The sequence below is a fragment of the Opisthocomus hoazin genome, chromosome 6 (assembly GCF_030867145.1).
Source record: "Opisthocomus hoazin isolate bOpiHoa1 chromosome 6, bOpiHoa1.hap1, whole genome shotgun sequence".
NCBI lineage: Eukaryota > Metazoa > Chordata > Aves > Opisthocomiformes > Opisthocomidae > Opisthocomus > Opisthocomus hoazin.
Window position 1 is genome coordinate 65,914,729 of NC_134419.1, and position 20,075 is coordinate 65,934,803.

The following is a 20,075-nucleotide window of genomic DNA, read 5'->3' on the forward strand; positions in this document are numbered from 1 at the left end:
ACTCCTGCGGGACCCTAGGCAACTGCCACCATGGGGCAAGAGGGCTGAGCTCCAACCCGAGCACGTGGTGACGCTTGTGCCCTCACTTTGTACCCTAAGTGAGACCCGTGCCCACTCTCCTCGTCTTTAGGAGGAGAAAAAAGACAGCAGAGAGGGATGACCCTGGCTCAGCATGTTACCTGTGCTGCCCTGCAGCTGTCTCCATCCAGGCCTCCTTTCCTATCGCTGTCCTCTTCAGGGTGACTCCTTTCACCTGTCAGCTTATATGCACCAGAAGGCTTCTCCATTCAATGAAGCCCTAAGCTGGAACAGAGTAATAAATTCTCCTTTGTGGTCTCATCTTTCTTACTGGGTTAAACACCAAAGCTGCCAGAGGAAAGGCGTGCGTCACACTGCAGATGCTAAAAGATTTATACCTCTGCAGAACCTCGACCTCTCGGATAAAAGCCAGCTGCAGACACGGACTGCACCATCAGCTCGGGAAGCAGCAGAGGGCGGCCATTTCTCCACAACACTGTGTTGCTCTCCTCTTCATGCCGGGGAGAACTCCAGTTTCCACGCAGGGGTGCAAGCTCCCACCACAGGGCTGTCTGGTTGCTTTTTCCCTGGATGGGGATGCTGGCCCATGCACCGTGCAGCTCTGCTTCGGGGCTGGCCAGCTCTGCTCGTTTCATTGCCTGGGATGTCAGATGGGGGAGGCCTGGGTCACCCTCCCGCTGCTCCAGGGATGGAGGAGATTGTTCCCACTGTGACCCTGGAACCAAGGGTGCTCCATCTCTGATGGAGGTTCCTGCAACATCTGTCTGTGCCAAGATGTACAGCTGCTTAAAAACAGAGAGAGCCGCTGCATACAGAGAAGCTTTGCTAAAGATGCTTGTCTGGATGCTGGAATTCATTAAGTCGTCAGCCAACCAAAAAAAAAAAAAGCCCAAACATTTTCCTTTGGCAGGAATGCAAACATCCCTTTTGCCAAAGTGGGGAAGAACCCTGTCATTCAGCAAGAAAGAATCAATGGGCAATTCAGAGCAAAGTCTCTTCCAGCACCTTTGGCTGGATCCCTCCAGCGCTCTTCCCACTAGCACTTAGCGCAGAGACCTCCCCAAGGAGAAGAGCTGCTTGCCCCAGTGACCGACCCACGCAGACCCCCAGTGCCAGCAGCCAAACGGACGCATCTGAATGATCAAACGTCCCCGTCAGTGGGGTCTGACACTAAAGCAAAGTTTATACCAAAATAGCATGAGCAATGCAAGCTCATTCGCGCACGTCTTCGCAGGCCTACGGGAGCACAGACTACTTGGCAATGCAGCGTAACATGCAAAGAGGGCACTGCTTGGGGCAGGGTGAGAACACTCCTCGATCCTGTTCTGTCCCAGCGGACTCCAGCTGAGCCAGGAGGGCTGCGGAGCTGGGGTCTGCAATTACGGGGATGGGGGATGCACTCCTACAGCAGGGCACTACAGCCTGCGCAGGGGTCTTCATCCAAAACCCTGCAATTCACCCAGGTAAACCAGAGAGGAACCTGCAACTCGGTGATAAATGGTTATATCCTTGTGTGGAATTATTAGTAAAATTAAGGTTTTACATCTGAAAATTAAGGTTTATATGAAAAACGTAGCAGTGTTCACCCATTGAGGAAAAGCATGAAATCAAAAGGAGCTCTGAGGATGGGACACAGCTGCAGCAGGCATGCAAGGAATCCACTAACACAGCAACTCCCTGCAATGTACCATAGAGGGTGGAGCAGAGTGGAGACTCCATGGCCCTGCTCTGTGATGATAAAGCGGGAAGAAATGGTTCTCTAGAACTGATAAGCAGCCCATCCGGTCCCCCGAGCCAACAGGTTTTCGAAACCTTGCCAAAGTGCTACCCTCTTGTGAACTTTGCTCGTTTTAATATCATTTTAATACCAAAACACACCTCCATCCCGAAGGCTACCCGCCTCCGAGGTGCGACCACCCCCCTTCGAGTCTGCGCTCTTGATTTTTTGTAAACTATACCTTTAAACGTGAAGCAAGAGAATTTTACACCAATCATGATAAACGGTATGTATGACTACAGTCACTCAAACTCCACCTTAAAGGTAGAAAGGATATAAAAATAACCAGGGAAATGGGGGATTTTCGGAGAAGAAGATAACACCGTAGATCTTCGGAGGAAAAGACGATAACTCCGTGAGCAAGTCAAGGGAAACTCCACCTCAGACTGCCTCCGACAGCCGGGATTGGCCGACGGGCTGAGCCTTGCTTCTCCCCACCTTGGGACGCCTTGGGTGAGACTTAAACTAAGCGCTTCTCTCGGGAATAGTTACTCCCTAATGTTTATAGCCAGGCTGTATTATTTATAACCTTTTCACGCATTTTATATTTGCACGTGCTTTCTTGCAGACAGTCACTATCACCGGCAATTCAAAAAACCTTTATACCTGTTGCACAAATAAAACTGCACTGTTTCAGTGGCCAGTTGTCACAGCTTCTCACTGAATGCGACTGAACCCTAGAGCGTGGCCGTGCTAGTTCATGAGCACGACTGGACTGAAGGTGCAGACTGCTATTAGTGTATCCAGAATCGTGGTAGTTTAATATACGTATTAAACGCGACTGGACTGGTAGTGGCAAATTGGACATCACTCAGAATTTAAACCTGGCCACACCTAGCCTCTCACTTCGGTGAAGAGCCTCAGAAAGCAAAGGGGTTTATTTTCTGCCAAATTAACACGACACCTTGTTAAAGCAGCATGTACCACAAGGACACTGCTGCCCAGAACTGCTACCGCAGCAGGGTAGGTAGCAGGTAACGTGGTTATTCTCCAGGAAGGCACAGACCTGAGTGTGTTCTGCAAGAACAAGGCTGTTTGGAGAAGTCATTTGGAAAAGCTGAGGTTGGACTGAAAAACGCAGTTTGCACTGAGGCTTAGAACAGCATTAAGTAAATTTTCAATAGGAAAAAAACGTTCCCCTGACACAAGGCACCTCATTAGCAAATTCCCAGTCTAGCAAAGAGGCCTGAGCACTGTATGAACAAGAATGCCTGGCAATGCTTGAAGCAAGCCAAAATGTTTCAGCAAGCCAAAATACACTCAGGCTAGATTCTTACCTAAGTAAGGATTACAGGACCGTACTTGGACTGACTGACCCCTTTACACCCCAAACTCTCCCCCAGTCATTTTTTTTTATGCTTATCAGCTTGACTTCAGCCACATTTGAAGAGCCGAAAGTCTCAAAGATACCAAACTCCTCCAAGTTTCATGCAAGCAGGTGTAGGTGAAACACACCCATTGATCAAAACATCGAGCTTCCCTTACTAGACACCAGAAAACCCATTCAGAGGGCAGAAGTTCTGTCTCAGAGGCAAGCTTCATCGTGGGCTCACTTGTAACCAGAAGACAAAGTTTTTCTGTCTTCTGTCTTTTACAGAAGCAAAAAAAAAAAAAAAAAAAATCCACCCCAGAATGAAACAAGCATTACTTTTTTTTTTAACTGTTCACCAACTACTTGTATCTTAAAACCAAGTTTTTTTCTGTCCTGTTTGCTTGAATTTCTCCATAGATAACTAAATCAATCCACTTGTATCTGAAACAACCTGCAACACTACAAATTCAGCCCAGACATTTATCATTTGGCAAAATTTTAAACAAGTCATGTCAAGTCTTCAGAAGAGACACACTTGGTTGCTTCGGTAATGGGTAGTTACCAGTCCTGTTATACCTGCATTCATGAAGAGGATCTCAATAGCAGTCTGTTAATTGCCTGCCCTCATAAACCCAGCAGCAGCATGAAATTTCCATCCACAGCACTTTGTCAAAATTATGTCTGTAGATGGACAGAACTGAGAAGTGAAGAACTCGGCTTACCGTATGATCTTGAGCAAAGGACAGAGCTGGAAAGAGAATGCAGACGCCCCTGCAGTCAGCTTCCCCGCTCACGCAGAGGAGGACCACCATCACTCCCGCTCTGTACTTTGTGGCACACACATAATCTGCTATTTTATTGCCACCAATAGCTGAAATGTTTCTTCATGTCCCACGAGGGAAAAAAAGGAGATTGTAAGTTCTTGTGAAGGGCATTGGGCTTCTCACCTGGGGAATTCTTACCTTTCAGTTCCAGGTATATGCAGCAAAGGACAGACTGGTCCACCATTTAACATAACCGCTCCTGGGATCACAAGCTACAGAAAAGCATGCTGCAAGCAGTGCGCTCTGAGCACGTCATCGTGGTATCTTGGAACGACTGGTTGCCTCCAGCACCACATGAAAAAAGGGCTCTAGAGCAGCTCTCCCAGGAACACACTATTTTTTTTTTAATCTTTGCCAAGTCCCCACTGCCCACTTTTCCACTGTTAATCTTTCCCTTGGAAGAAAACAGACATTTTAATATTTCATTTCCAAATAGACTATTTTGCCAGGCAATTAGAAAATATAAGCTCTTTTCCACTTTGGGAAATCTTTCTTTTGCAGATCACTGCTGCTTTGACACAAACATGTTGTTGTTATACTAAATAAAAACCCAGTCAAGACGGTGATACAGCTCCAGCAGAAATTTTGCGGCTGCAGGGCAGCCCATCAATATTGCATTTCACCTCAGATGGGATTACCATTTATCTCTCAAAAACAATTAAATTTGACCCATTCAGTGATTAAACTTGTATCTATGGTAACTTCCTGAAATCTCAGCAAATATAAGTATCTGTTGGTTCATTCAGCAAGGGTCTCCTTAAAGATGACATGAGTAAGATTGAACTTACGATCACCTTGCTGCTTCTCTTTGTGCTGAACCAGTTGGGGTTACAGGAAAGCAGGAGGTAGGAAAAAACCCAGATAAAATCGAAAAGTGATGAGAATGCACCATTTGCAACATTCTCTTCATCTCTCAGCCAGCATCTATCACAGCAGAACAAGCATATTTTAAAGTACCTAAACATTCAGGCTGGCTCCTGGTGCACTCTATAGAGCATGCAGCATGTTAGAAGATTCATGTGGACAACTTGACCATCTCCCTTTAAAACAAAGGGATGCAATGTATAAAAAATCCCATGTTTCTGTTAATAGGCTCTGTATCTACTACTGGAATGAAACCTCCCCCTCCCCCATCTGTACGGAGCACAAATTTCGTAATAATGATACTCCATACTGAAGAAAAGCGAAAACAGAAATAACATGGATGTAATTTTGTTAGTGACTGTTAACGTGCATTTACATAAATCATTGCACATAAATGCCTGATGATTGCCTGAGAAGAAATTAACCACAGTCTAGTCTTAGGCAAGCTTGAATGATTTTTCAATAAAACTCATTGGTTGTTTCACATCTTCTGAAATCATCCTTAAGGGTTCTCCTGGCTTACATGTGCCACAGTCCGGTGGCAATGCAGATCAAGGCCGCGCGCAATAGTGTGTTCAGAAAATAAGTGATAGTTACACATTGCTATCGCAGTGCCCCTCCATTTAGAGGGCTCAGCTGCACATTTCACTAATCTCTTGAACCGTATCTTCTTATCACAGTAAATCTGTATTAAACACAAAGAAAACGGGCAGAATGTAACCAACAAGACTTAATGCTCACGACTGGATTGTAGCTTGATCCTGCATTTATAAGAACTCCCGACACTAGGGCTCACCGGCTCCTCTTGCTGGGGATTAGCAGATCTGTAAAGCAACTCAGAATTATGCTGTAGTACAAATAGTATTTAAATAGGATCTGTTATAGCCATGACATTGCTAAAAAGGTAATCAGAAAATAGAACCTGAATTATTTCATCAAGCGAGGAAAACAATAACAATGTCTGTAAAATAATGAGTTCAAGCACACCTTTCCTCACTTTCAGAGCACGAAGCTGGCTCATCTCCCATGCAGGCAGAGATGCCCTCCCATAGATGGCCTGTTGTTACAGAAATTCTTCTATCATCAGGACCAAAAGTGACTGGAGGAAAGCCAAGGTTAAAAGGAGACTAACAGAAATAAAACAGCGGCAGGAGAGTTGAAAGAAGAGTGGCACGTTTTAAAGCAAGCAGACTGATTATCTTTAGGCAGGAAACCGCACAGCCCACAGATCAGCCTTGGCAACAGCCGGAGGTCAGCCCAGCTGTACGCTGATGGGCCAAGCGGAGCCCCGGGGGTACCGCAGGCGCTGGAGAGCAGAGCAAACATTCATGCCTTCAGGGTATGCTTCAAGGGGAAAGCAAGCAGGATGCTCAGCCAGGAAAACTAAGCTAAGAATATGCTTTCTGAAGGCAGGTGAGGAAGAAAGAGAGAGAAGCGGACAAATGGGAAATAAGAGGTCACTAAGCATTCACACTAAAATATCACGGGCAACAGATCTTCAGTCCTCCTCATTAAGCCTCTGAAAGAATGAAGGAGGAAGTCTTGGCCTTCTACATTTTAGCTGGCTTGAGATATACTCTACAGAATATTTCTTTAAACGATATCCAGAAGCCTCTTTAAAAAAACACAAAAAACAAAACACACAAAAAAACCAACACCAAAAAAACAGAGAAACTGACACTGACATCAGAGCCAGTGGCAGCACAATCATCTTGAGGCTATGCAAGTCAGGAGTATCCTACAATGACATTAATTTGAATTAACTGTCAGCTTCTATACAGCTGTTAAACTTTGCAAATAAGCCCTTCTGTAGACATGAAGTTCAAGCCTGGATTAGGGGAGAATTTCCAATGTAAAATGCGACTAGACTGCTAACTTTTTTTTAAGCATAGAGTTATACACAGAAAACAAACCCATGAGCAATAATGAAACAGGACACGGCAGTACAAAATATATGAGCCAGATGCCTTGTATAAAGTCAAGACCATCAGAGCAGCAGAGAAAGCTCTGGTTCACAGGGGATTTGGTAACAACAGCCACAGGCACGAATGAAAATATTCTAGAGGTGGCTTTGACAAAAAGATGTAAGCATTGAGGAAAAAAGTGGTCCTGTAGTTACAAAGGGTTCTCTCTCCTGTATCTGTGCTGAAAAATCATCCTGACATCTTTACTGAGCTATTTCTCACTGAGATCCTCATTAAAATGAGAGTCCCAGAAATTCCGTGTTACTCCAGCTAACAACACCACAGTTAGCTCTAGTGGAGACTCTGGTATTAAACTACCCTTCACCATTCAAACTCCTAATTGAAATTCATCATTCTAATAACCCCTGAGCATATCCCGCAGTTTTGGTAACAACTGCTACAATTTTGAGGCCGATATAGGAAGCATGGCATGGAAATATGAGAGCTCAATTTTAAATTGGCTAAAATAAAGTTTATTTTACTGTTACAATATATAATCTCTTATCAACACAACTCACAAAGTGTTTACAAAATAATCTCATTTTCTGCTGCATTTTAAACACTACTTTTATACAAACTTTAGAGGTAAAATAGTAATTTGTAGCTAGAAATATTTTTGTTACATTTTTTAGAAGCATCACAAAATTTACTTCAAACAAGACTTTTTTTTTTTTTTGATGGTGTTATCTTCACAGACAAAACTGAACATTTATTGTGAAGATCTGAGGAAGGATTCATGAATGCTTTCTTTAGGCAAAGGATGCCAGTCCTCAAGCTGACAGTGAGCAAGTGTGTGTGAGCTAACTTAGGTGCTCGGAAACGCCTTAGGGCAGAATCTCCTCCCTTTCCTTATGCTGACTGTAGGGAAAGCAAAGAGCCTGGTGCATAGTGGCTGCTTTCATGAATCCCCACACTGATGACGTAGTATGCAGCAAGACCACAACCTACAAAGCTCTGGTCCTTAATGCTGTGCAAGAGACCACGGTAATCTGAAACAGAATAGAATTTGAAGTACTACAGTTGTCACAAAACCTAGTATTTTAACATGTTAGAGTTACCTAATGTCCTCTGTGAATCTGGTAGTAACAGGCAAGTATTACATTACTCAGCCTTTGTCTTCACTACAATGCACTAACACACATTAGAAAGAGTGGAAAAGCTACCATTTTCACTGCTGCTAGAAAGGTACTTGCTAAAGTGAAAGGATTTATGCTTCTGCCAGTCAAGTCAGTTGACAGATTTTACATGACAGCAGAATCAGGCTGACAGTGATTATTTTACTTACAGCAAGCAGGTAGAAAGAGGTGCTACTTTTTTTTTTTTCATGCATAGTTTAACCAGCTTACAGCCAGCTCATCTCCGTTAAGACTAGAGATGCATGATCCACCATTTGGTATAAGCCAAACTATCAGCAAATATATTTCCAGTGCAAAAAAACCTGTCTTTCTTCAAGAAAAACAACTAAATTTAATGCTATTTCTCAAAAAAAAACGCTTGTGATATGTCATTTTCTACCTATTTTGGTCTGCATTTCTAAAGTTCTCCCCAAACCACATCTGAAGACAGATGATAAAAGTACACTTTTATTTAGGCAAATGACTGTCTCCTCCACACAACAAATTATACTGCCCACTGAAGATCATCCCTGAGAGCACCGTTCTAGCTAGACAATTAGAAAGGAAGCAACAGGTCATAGCTTAGACAAAAAAAAGTCTGTTCACCTCGTGAGATCTTGTGGGTTTAGAAAGTAAAAACATGCAGCTACTCTGAGCATTTAAATTCCCTGAGCTGAGTGAAATTTGAAGACAACAATTTGTAACACAAAGCATAGCAACATCTACAGCTGTACCTTACAGAAGCTGTAATTTTTTTTACAGTGGTAAAGGCAGACGTTAAATTACAAGCATACAGCAGTTGGTGGTGGTTCCTTTTACTTGCTTCCTGTCACAGGAAATACAATGGCCTTCTTTGGTGAAACACAGCAGTGAAGAAGCTTGATGACTTCGGATTCTTTCGCCTTCTGTTATTCTAGCAATCTTTAAGTTACAGTTAGTGGAGACACTACCAGGCCATAGTGCAGTACAAGTAAACCATCCTAGAGAGAAGAGAAAGGAACTGTATCATCATACTACTTCACCTTCTCCAGGAGGCATTTTGTCACCGCCTGGTACGACAATCACTGTGTGGCAGAACCTCAGCTTCAGTCCCACTCACCATGTTACACATTCCACTCAATGAATACAAGTTTTGAAATATCAAGACAAATAATTACATTCCCCTCTCCTCTTTGAGATGGAGAAGGGTGCTTTAATAAAAAGAGTAAAAAATTTAGTACGTTTATTTTAAAGTTGTAATATAATTATCTCATCTTTATAGAATAGGCTCTCATTTACAATTCATGCTGCTTTCACCATGATACTGTGAGGCAGAAAATAACCAAACCACTTAAGTAGTTCTAGAAGGTGCTGCCAAAAGCTGTACTGGAAGACCTCAGACTACTACTACACATTTATCAAGTAATGAATACAAGGGATAAAACAAACAAACAAACAACTATCAGTTTATTAAGTCATGTTTCTCCTCTTCTGAGACTGCTCCACATAATAAAAAAAAACAAACCCAAAAACTTTCACCTATGAAACAGGACACTTCCTGACTCAATAGTCTTATTTCTGTCACTTAAGTCACATGCAGCTGGTGGAACGTCTAGCATTTAGTCTGTTTCCACCACTGGTCCACTGGGAATCTGACTTGTTGCATTAGACATTCATATGGACAGGCTCTAATAAAAGTTTTCTTTTGAAGAGAACTGCATTAATCACAACTGACATGTTAGAACTTCTACCACATTTTGCTTCTGATGCTTTTGTGTATTAACATACAGGACATAAGATAGAAGTATGTTCCAAAGAAGTTACAAAGTTCTGTGTGAGGGGGTACACCAGCACACTAAAAAAAAATATATTTAATTAAAAGATTAATTACAAAAAAAATAGTACCAAGACTGTAGCCACTTTACAAATTCTGTATTATAATACATTAACAGTAGAAAGTACTATATTAGTCTGATCCCAGCGTTTTGGAAGAATATATACATATTTAAACAATAATTTGTTATCTATGTAAAAAAATGCTTTTGACTGGTTGGTGCAGCCTTAACTACTCAAAAAACCTCTGAGCCATTTTGCATTGGAGGAAATTTAAGATTAAGAAATTGATCTCTAAAAGACTCAAGAGGACAGGATGTGCTTTTCCACGCCTCCATGACATGCTCTTTTTCTTCCCTTGGAAATTCTTTTCAGACAGTGCCTATCAACACCTTTACATTCTGCCTGGAAGATGACCTCTTCTTAGAAAAATAGCATTTTTTTGCCTCTAGTGCCACAAAGCTCTTTCAGCAGAAAACCACCCTAATGGCTGCTGTGTGCAATTATTTTACTCTCTCTTCTATCACCAGTTTCTTTAACTTTGTCTGGTATCTAAATGGTGCCTCTGGTAACAAAGCTACTGTTTTGGAAGAGAAAAAAAAGTGCAGTATGTTATTTTTCAAGTGAAAAAAAGAGTAAGAGCTATTGGAGTTTTCAAATGTGACAGTGAAAGAAAATAGACTCATAACAAAGGAGAACAGATCTGCAACAGCAATACTTTGATCACTTCAGCCAACATGCTCATTTAGTAAGATCTGAAACTCTGCTTCTGCCTACAGATTTTGTCATTTACTTGAAGAGGAGACTGATATTCTAAGTCAGGACAAGAGGGTACCAAAAACGAAGCCAATTAAAACAAAAGTTAAAAAATGTAAGGTGCTAAGAATGATCATACCAGGGCAGATCAAAGGGCTACCTAGCCCCATGGTGAAAACCTACATAAAAATACATGAAAAGTGCAAGTATGCTACGACAATTTTCAAATTTCAAAAGCCTTTCTCAGGAAGTTCCTGAGCCCTAAGTCAAAGCAGCTTTGTATCAAGTGTCTTCTGATGACTTTTCTTCTCTGAATTTGTGTTGGGGTTGATGTAGTTTGAGAGTTAGCATGACTAGGCCGCTTAAGCAAAACAGTTAGCATAGGCCGCTGGAAAGGACAGCTAAGAATAACAATTGAGAAAGTTCTGATAGGGCACATGATGTGGGTTAGCAAAAACAAGATGTGTTCAAGGACGTGGAGGCGGTTTGTTGCTATTGGCCTTAGTGCATAGTTACCAATCATAACGGAATATGAGGTGCGTGAACAGCATGTGATTTATGTCTGTAGCCTATCCGAATAAGCGTGATCGCGTGTGCAGATATGAAAAATGTACATAACCACGCAAGCAGACCAATAAAGGGGAATCGGTTGTGCATTGTATCAATGTGTGAGAGTCATTCCTGTCCCTGCATGGATGCTGAAATCGGCAAACTTGGTCTGTTGCTTTTCAGTCTACAAAGTTCAGGCATCCCTAAGTCAGATCTAAGGGAAATAAATCCAAATGCTTTGCATCACTGGACATAGTGATGTCAGTCATAAGATCAAGACTGAAGATCCAAAAAGAGGGATTAAGATGCAGGCACTAAGAAATGCAGATCAAAGTATTCTTTTATGAGAACTGTCAAAACCAACCAGAAAGGTCGTATTGGAAAAGAAGGACAGCACATTAAAACACTTATAGAAAAAACTATGTTCAGGATACAGCAAATACACGTTTCCTAACTCTGCAGCTATAGGTGATACAAACAGCTTCAAAGCAACAGCAAATGTGCTCCGCAAGTCTCCTGCAGCTTCACTTTCGTTTAAAGGACTCTGATGATGACTCATAAGGGCCTAGTGTAGGGTAGATGCCAATCAACCTTAACTTAAACGCACAAGAAAAAAACACGCTGTTTTATTCCTGCATTATTAGTGCCAGCTCACTACCTTTCCTTCATCTTCTCATCCCGTTAATCACCAGAAATCCATTGCTAACTCCTAAAAGGATACAGGAGGAGGCAGGAGCTTTAACTCGTTTACCTAATGCCTAGTACGAAGTGAGATGACTGTGTTGCAATATGAAAATAGAATCCTGACTGTCCTCATTTCTAGTTAGGTAGAACAGGTCCTATGAAGCTACTTAGGAACCTCTTGGCACATAGTATGTTATTATACCTTCCCAAAGGTGTACTGACTCCTTGTGCCTGTTAGCTACTTCAGTAGAGAATATAAGACACTTTCGAGCTTAATTTTTTGGAGAACTACGATCAAAATCAGTTTTTCCTCTATGGCAGAGCTCTTTCTTAAAGAAAAGAAGTATTTATACAAGAAGAAAATGCTACAATGTATACTTTAATGAATGAGTTTAAGGGGTACATTTGGCAGTAAAACATTTAAACAAGTTAGCAATCTACACAGGAAATATCCCTGTTAAACCAAAGGCCAAAACCACTGCAATTCGTTCCGTACAGAGAGAAGCTGAAGAGTTAACCCAGTACTGGCACTGCTTACTCTGTAATTATTCACTTTAAGTATTATACATTTCTATATATGTTCAGCTGGTTTCTCTAGATACTGTTCTTAAAAGCAAATCCAAACAAAGAATGAGCTCTCACTGCCTATTACAGTTTCAAATCAGACTCAGAAATGTCCAAAAGAAAAGCAAAATGAAAGACAATCCTTTCTTACAGCAAAACTCTTCAGTGTTCTTTGCCACACATTTGTGAACCTGACCTAAAAAAAAAAAGCCAGATGAAAAGGATCCCACCTGTTAGACCCAACTATAAACTTTTGAGTGGAACTGACAGACAGAAACACTATAGTATGTACGCCTTTTGATGTTCTAAGGGCAGCAGCAAAAGTGCACCACTTCCCAAGTTTAATATTCCCACAGCAAAGAGCAAAACACTTCCACAGCAGATGTGTGCTAGAGGGTCACAATAATTAAATTAGATCACAGCTCTTACCGCCTAGCTCAGGAAAGACCAAAAAAAATACAATGGCATTGGGTTACAAAAAGGTGAGAGTTACAAAGAGAGCACTATAATCTGCAAGACCTCTGTGCCAAGGGCCATGGACACAAAGGAAGCTACTCTTTTTAGCTTTTCCCACGTGTGAGCTCATTATATCCATCAGTGACGCAGAGCTCTGAGAAGGGTAGTTTCAGACAAGCGAAAATAACTAGCAGCTTGGATTGTGTTGCACTTGTGCAGCAGAGGGGAGGAAGGTAATACAGGGAAGAAATTATATTTCCATACAGTTAATAACCAGCTTCCTTCCTCAGCTAGTTCATCAAACTAAATTACAGGCAGATCTCAATGCTTGGTAACAAAACTGAGCCTTTAAAAAAATTTCTATCAGTGTATTTGGTCTCTCCTTGCAGTAAATTCCACAAGCTTTACACTGTCTTAGAAATGAGGCAAAGTTGCATCTTTTCATATACATTCTGTGCAGCAAATTTTTATGGTTTTACACTAAACAGAGCTAGAAACCCTGTTTCCAGCTGATTAGAAAGATTCAACAAATCACTCAATTTCAGAAGTGTTAAAATATCTTCAGAAATAGAAGATTAAACAAGATTTATTCACAATTTTTTTCTACCCTTCTATCAGCTACTCAGAAACTAACATGTTAATTGTTTACATGCAACCACTAAAGTTAGTTGCTTATTTACTCCAATTAAAACAACCCAGTCAGGTTATTATGGGGCCAGTATCAGGAATCTCTGTTTTACTATCAGATCACACCTGATGTTCCCACACTTGTTGGAAAGGCACAGTTATTCAGAACAGCTAAAACCCTGCTAGCTTGCACCTATAGAAAACTTTAATTTACTGAGGCTCTAAGGCATCACTACAAATTGTTACTCAGTAGGAAAAAAACCCCAGCACCCAAAATCTTCACAAAACTATTTTGAGCACTTAAGAACCATGCAGGAGGAGTAAAACCCCCTAAACAATTACAGTGATTGTGGTCCAGGAAAAAAAACAAACCAAAAAACCAACAAAAAAACCCACATCACATACAACATACACTACGCTGCATTGCACTGGAAGAAACTTCCAATGTAAATGCTGCTAAAGAATGCATGTTAAAATGAATGCCTTTGGCAACGAGAAACTTAATTGCATTTTAAAAATCACTTTTCTCTGCAGAAAGAATAACTGCTGACATAAATGAACTTTTAAGTGAAAAATGTGATTCAGATGAGCAGTTATTTCTCTCCTCTAACAGCAACTGTACTCATCTAAATAAAAAACCTCAATGTTCATTCCTTTAAATGATTTTGTATTGTGTAAATAGCTATGGAAGCTTTTTTCTTACCATGAAGCATCTACAATAAACCTCTGAAAGTGGTAAATGATAACGGCAGACTTGAAGAGTGTTTCAGCATCCTAGTGAGAGCTGTTATGGGTAATCCAAGCTCCAGTATTGGTTTGGAAAGGCTGGAAGATTACGATGGCACAAGATGCCCTCGGAGCTTAATGCAAAATCCATCAAATTTTCCTCTGTAGTGGAGGTCTCACTGGGCCAGGACAATCATGCCCCTCATTGAATCTTATGCCTTGGTGAAAAAGTAACAACCCTTGCCATTTTTAGACTTGATCTATGGGTTTTGTTTTGTATAGATTACTACCTAAAAACATTTTCCAAGGTTTCTTAATCCTAGAAATGCAACCTCTTGATTTCTGCAAAATAATGTAATGTGAGACTATAAAACATGAAAATGTCACAATTATTTCAATATCATAAAAGAAGCAACTGTGGTTTATTAGCAACATTCCTACTGTAACAATTCAGCATCATAAGAGGGTTTGTAACAAAATTAAGAAAAATTAAGGACGAACCTGATATTTCAAATTTCCTGGCAAAAGTGACTATGAAAGCACAAGACTTCACAAAAAGCAAAGATCTTATTCTGTTTGTTTGCCCAGTAGAGCAGGCTTGTGAGAATTCATCACTAGCATACTGATTTTGTAATAATGAGACTTGAAACATAACAGGAGGATGCATCCCAAGACAACTGTTCTCTTTGTGGAGCTGCTGACTACTACTTAGCCACTACACATCAATCAGGCAGACCCAATTCTGACAAGAAATGAAAGAGACTAAACTTCAATTAGGCAGATCCATTTCTGACAAGAAATGAAACCAATGCAGTTTTCCTTAAAGCATTTCCCCAAGACCATTTTTCATACATGAGAAGCTTTTGTGCTAAGATGAAGTCTAAATGCATGTACATCTGACTATACGCCTGGACTGACAAATAAATCATCCCCCTGCTGTTTACTGAAGCTTTTAGTAGAGGGCACTTCCACCACTACACGTTAATTGCTGCATATACTTACAATGAACTCCTTAGCTTAGAAGCAAGTTTGTTACCAGTGTCAGCTTCCTCCGGCTTTCTATCCCCTGCTCCCCAAAGTAGGTTACATTACATTTTCATTTTTTCTTCATATCATTACATGAACTGCTAAGACATCAAGCATGGATTTACTCCCTTTGACTGCAGAAACTGAGGCAAACACCACAAGCCTCAAAGACTTTTAATGTCTGCCAACACTGTAGTATGAGCCACATATTTCTGCTCTGACTGTGGGATACCTTCTTGTTATTCAAATTAGGTACAGGTGATGCAATGCCTGAGATACCTAAAAAACAGCTTTCCACTTCTTGCCCCTGGCACAGAAGCCCTCTTGCAGGGCTCAGCAGGAAATTTAAAATGTAAAGGATTGCGCATGTGTGTGCATAAACAAGTAAAAAGAACTGAATTTGCTACTATTTTAGCCTTTCTGCCATCTGCTTAGATTGCTTTAGAAATAAAATACCAACCAATCTAAATCCTCTTTCTTCCCACTGTATTAAACATTAACTTTTCAGACTTCCAAGTTCAGATTAATAGACATTTTACCATACATCATGACTTTACATCTATATCTTACTAGGCATTTGCCAGACTACATCATTGTTCTTGCTGCACTTCTAAAACGGTGTGACCCTTCCCATCATAAAGGTGCTTGAAAAGACTCCCAAGGAAATTAAAAAAAAAAAAAAAAAAGCTTTCTTATTTGCAGAGCCAGCAGCACTTAACACAGTAAGTTATGAACAAGAAATGGTTGGCTATACACTCATGCTGTGACCAGGACCGGTATAATATGCATCAAGCATATTAACTGCATTCATTACTCTGAACCTTTTGTTTGTGCTTTTAAGAGCAAGTTTATTCCCCTGACCCAGTCACAAGCTGGCTAGCCTTATTTGGGATGCTTCCATCTTTTGATTTCTTGCAGAGATGCAATCACCAGGGAGGAAAACAAGGAATGTTAAATGAAAGAAAGGCTGGCATAATTTATCATTGATAAGATAGCAGTTTGTTTTAGAACAGGGGAAAAAAAAAAAAAACAACCCCAAAAACCTCATATCCAGAACATCATCAAACCATCAAGAACACTCTTAGCACATGGTATACTTTTCAACTCTATTTATAATATAAAAAACATTTTTGCATAAGCTGGATAGATTTTTCTAAGTGACTTCTTCAGACAAGTTGGTGCTACCTGATAGCTTAAGGAAGAAGTCTTCTATTTCAAAAAAAGAAAACCTGGCACAAACCCCCAGCTGCCACACGTACCTGTACTGCACTCTCTCCTATGGCTTGACGAATTTCCCTCAGTGTCTGGTAGTGTTCTAGCAGATGATCACCACATATTATGTCTACCTGTGAAAATACACAAACATGGTCAAGTTCAAGCTACCTTGGGAATAGCAGAACAGTACCTAAGCCCTTTAGATTTTGTTAGAAGAGTTCAATTCTAGCATGTTAGACACTAAAACCATCTTTAGTTTTGCTGTCCAAATGTATTTAGCATGCATAGCACTATTGCACTGCCCTAATGCCTCCCACCCCATGCCCCTGGCCTGGGGTTCACTTCTGGAACAGAGAGGACAGTATATTGTTTCACTCCCAGTTTGGTGTGTCTACTAAAAAAGCTGTTCAATAATAAGTGTGATAATTCAGTGGGAGTTTAGATCATGTATTAAAACAGTCCCACAAACATCCAGAGTCATTCATCAGCTGCAAAAGAGGATAACTGTCAGAAAATGAGCCATTGCTACCCTCATTCTTATCTTGAGTGAGTCATATTAAGCACTTCTTCACGTGTTTTCTGTCTGGAAGAAGTGTTTTAATAGAAAAGAACAGCTCATTGTATGCTACTGTCAGCAATTACTTCACACAGTCCTTGAAAATGCAATCAATACTTCAGTGATGCAAGTGAAGGGCGTACTCAGCAATCCTAAGCAATGTCCTCTACTGCAGCTAAAATATGTCAAAGATGCCTGCAGTTCTGGAGGAGGCAGTTTTGTTAAGTAGCTGCCCACAGAAACAGTAATTCAGGGGAGAAAAAAAAATAATCATAATGAGGTATGACGACTTCCTTCCTTGCCTTGACTATAATAAATAAGCTTCTTTACAAAGTTACTATGAATGCACTGTGCATAATGCAAATCCAGTCTCTGACATTCCAAACTAGAGCAGCTAACACAGCACTGTTTCTCTCTCAACTGCAGCTTGCTTACAGTTTCCTTCTAAGCAATTTCTAGATATGGAAATGAAAGGGCTCTCATCTGTGAATTACAATAACAAAACCTCAAAATTAAGAGCACTGACAATGAGCAGTCCCACAGCTTTCTGCCAGAAAAACGTCTAAGCTCTGCCACTGCAGTGGTCGGGGAGCTTACTGCAATATCATTACGTATTCTCTTATATGGCCACTTCCCACTATAGGATGCACTCTGTGCTTTCAGCTATTCAATTCCCCTGGATTTCTGCTCTTCTGCATGCTGACCCACTATCTCTCTCTAGTTCTTCCTGAAAAGATTTAGAAAGATTTCTGCCTCATGCTGGCAGACCGTGTTGTTCTGAGAATCAGGAAGACAGGAATTCTACTCCTCAGAAGCTCAATAAAGGGCTGAATTACTTCACCGTCAGTATAGCATGAGAATGATGTAGAATACTCTATCCATGTTAGGTTTAATCTTAATGTGCAGAAGATGTAAACTGCTTAGTATTACTTCTGCTTTTAGCTTCTAGGAGGAAATCAGCAAGCAAAAACTAATCTGGACTTAACATTACATAAATACTGATTTAATATTGATCCATATAAACACACATGTGTATATATTTATCATTAACATTTGATGTATTTAACACAGAACCTGAAATAAATATTTATTTTTTCTTTTTGAAAGCTGGTTACAGTTATTTCTGATGTTTCCCATGCATTCTAGCTTCTACAGTTATTACTGCAGGAAGACAGACATGTCTGCTTTGCTCTCCAGTGATATATGGGTTTAATTACTTTTGCTTTATAAGCTTACTTTTATAATTTTTATACCATAAGGCACTGAAACTCAATCCTGCTCCCACAGAAACATATACACATACACATTTTATATATTCTGCAGAAACAGAAAATCTAAGCTATTTACTCAATACAGGATGCAAACAGTGACAACTGCTGTCAATCTTTCATAACAGAATGAGAATGCTTGTTTGAAAATATCCCACTGTTGATCCTGCTGCTCCAGTTTCAAACGGTAGTCATTAAAGATCCAGTGTCTTTAATAAATTGAGGGGCGTTTTTCACCTTTACCATGTTAGAGTGCTCTGAATACCAAATGCCTAATCTCCTCATCCCAGCACCAAAGCCTGAATTTCTGCCTGCTAATTGTTATGCTAGGATTCATTCTATAAGTACAAGAGAATCACAGAATCACAGAATCACAGAATAGTAGGGGTTGGAAGGGACCTCTGTGGGTCATCTAGTCCAACCCCCCTGCCGAAGCAGGGTCACCTACAGCAGGCTGCACAGGACCCCGTCCAGGCGGGTCTTGAATATCTCCAGAGAAGGAGACTCCACAACCTCCCTGGGCAGCCTGTTCCAGTGCTCCGTCACCCTCAGAGGGAAGAAGTTCTTCCTCATGTTCAGACGGAACTTCCTGTGCCTCAGTTTGTGCCCATTGCCCCTTGTCCTGTCACTGGGCACCACTGAAAAGAGCTTGTCCCCATCCTCCTGACACCCACCCTTCAGATATTTGTAGGCATTTATAAGGTCCCCTCGCAGCCTTCTCTTCTTCAGGCTGAACAAGCCCAGTTGCCTCAACCTCTCCTCGTAGGGGAGATGCTCCAGTCCCCTCACCATCCTTGTAGCCCTCCGCTGGACTCTCTCCAGTAGCTCTTCATCTTTCTTGAACTGGGGAGCCCAGAACTGGACACAGTACTCCAGATGAGGCCTCACCAGGGCAGTGTAGAGGGGAAGGAGAACCTCCCTCCTCCTGCTAGCGACACTCTTCTTGATGCACCCCAGGATCCCATTGGCTTTCTTGGCAGCCAGGGCACACTGCTGGCTCATGGTTAACCTGTCGTCCACCAGGACACCCAGGTCCCTCTCCGCAGAGCTGCTCTCCAGCAGGTCCACCCCAAGCCTGTACTGGTGCATGAGGTTGTTCCTCCCCAGGTGCAGGACCCTGCACTTGCCCTTGTTGAACCTCATCAGGTTCCTCTCTGCCCAGCTTTCCAGCCTATCCAGGTCACGCTGAATGGCAGCACAGCCTTCTGGTGTATCTACCACACCTCCCAGTTTGGTGTCGTCAGCAAACTTGCTGAGGGTACATTCTAACTCTTCATCCAGGTCGTTGATGAAGAAGTTAAACAAGACTGGGCCCAGTACTGACCCCTGGGGGACACCACTTGTTACCAGCCTCCAACTAGACTCAGCGCCGCTGATGACAACCCTCTGAGTTCTGCCATTCAGCCAGTTCTCTATCCACTTCACCGACCACTCATCCAGCCCACACTGCCTCAGCTTCCCTAGGAGAATAAAACATACAATTAAAAAAATCCCAGTTCAGTGTGAAAATCAGTTGTGAAATGTGCCTCAGAGGAATCCATGTGCCATACAGGAATTAATATGTTTCATTACAAAAGAGGCACCAGCAACACAAGTGCTATGAATTTACTACAGTTTCAACTGACTGGTAAAACTGAAGCCAGCTAGTACTGATAGCTAGCAAGACAGCAGTAAATACAGTTTGACCTTTTGCTGAAAGGAAACACGAAAGTGTACCTGCTGAATACTCAGTCACTTCTGTTAAAATTCTTATTAAAATAAAGTAGCCTTTCCATTACGCCATTTGTTTTCTTTAGGTGGCATGTTTGCTATTAGAGCTATTTCTCTAAAAGCCATAAGAACAGACAATTATAAATTTATACTCACCAATTCAGACAGAGATAAAAACGGAAAACTTTCATGTAAGGGACATCCCACTTAATAATCCCAAGGGGAAATCTG

The 20,075-nt window shown here is 41.3% G+C and overlaps 1 protein-coding gene across 2 annotated transcripts in view; it reads right to left on the reverse strand.

Moving 5' to 3' along the window:
* Positions 1 to 7,248: 7,248 nt before the first annotated feature.
* Positions 7,249 to 20,075, reverse strand: part of PCGF6 (polycomb group ring finger 6) — a 31,189-nt gene continuing 18,362 nt past the window's right edge. Inside the window, exons 9-10 of one of the 2 annotated variants that reach the window (XM_075423659.1) lie at positions 16,355 to 16,441; positions 7,249 to 8,875 (exon numbers count right to left, since the gene is read on the reverse strand). In XM_075423659.1, the coding sequence (XP_075279774.1) occupies positions 8,819 to 8,875; positions 16,355 to 16,441 (144 nt within the window). In that variant the 3' untranslated portion in view covers positions 7,249 to 8,818. Of the gene's footprint in view, positions 8,876 to 16,354; positions 16,442 to 20,075 lie in introns of those variants that run through there. The other variant, XM_075423660.1, reaches the window with a different exon arrangement.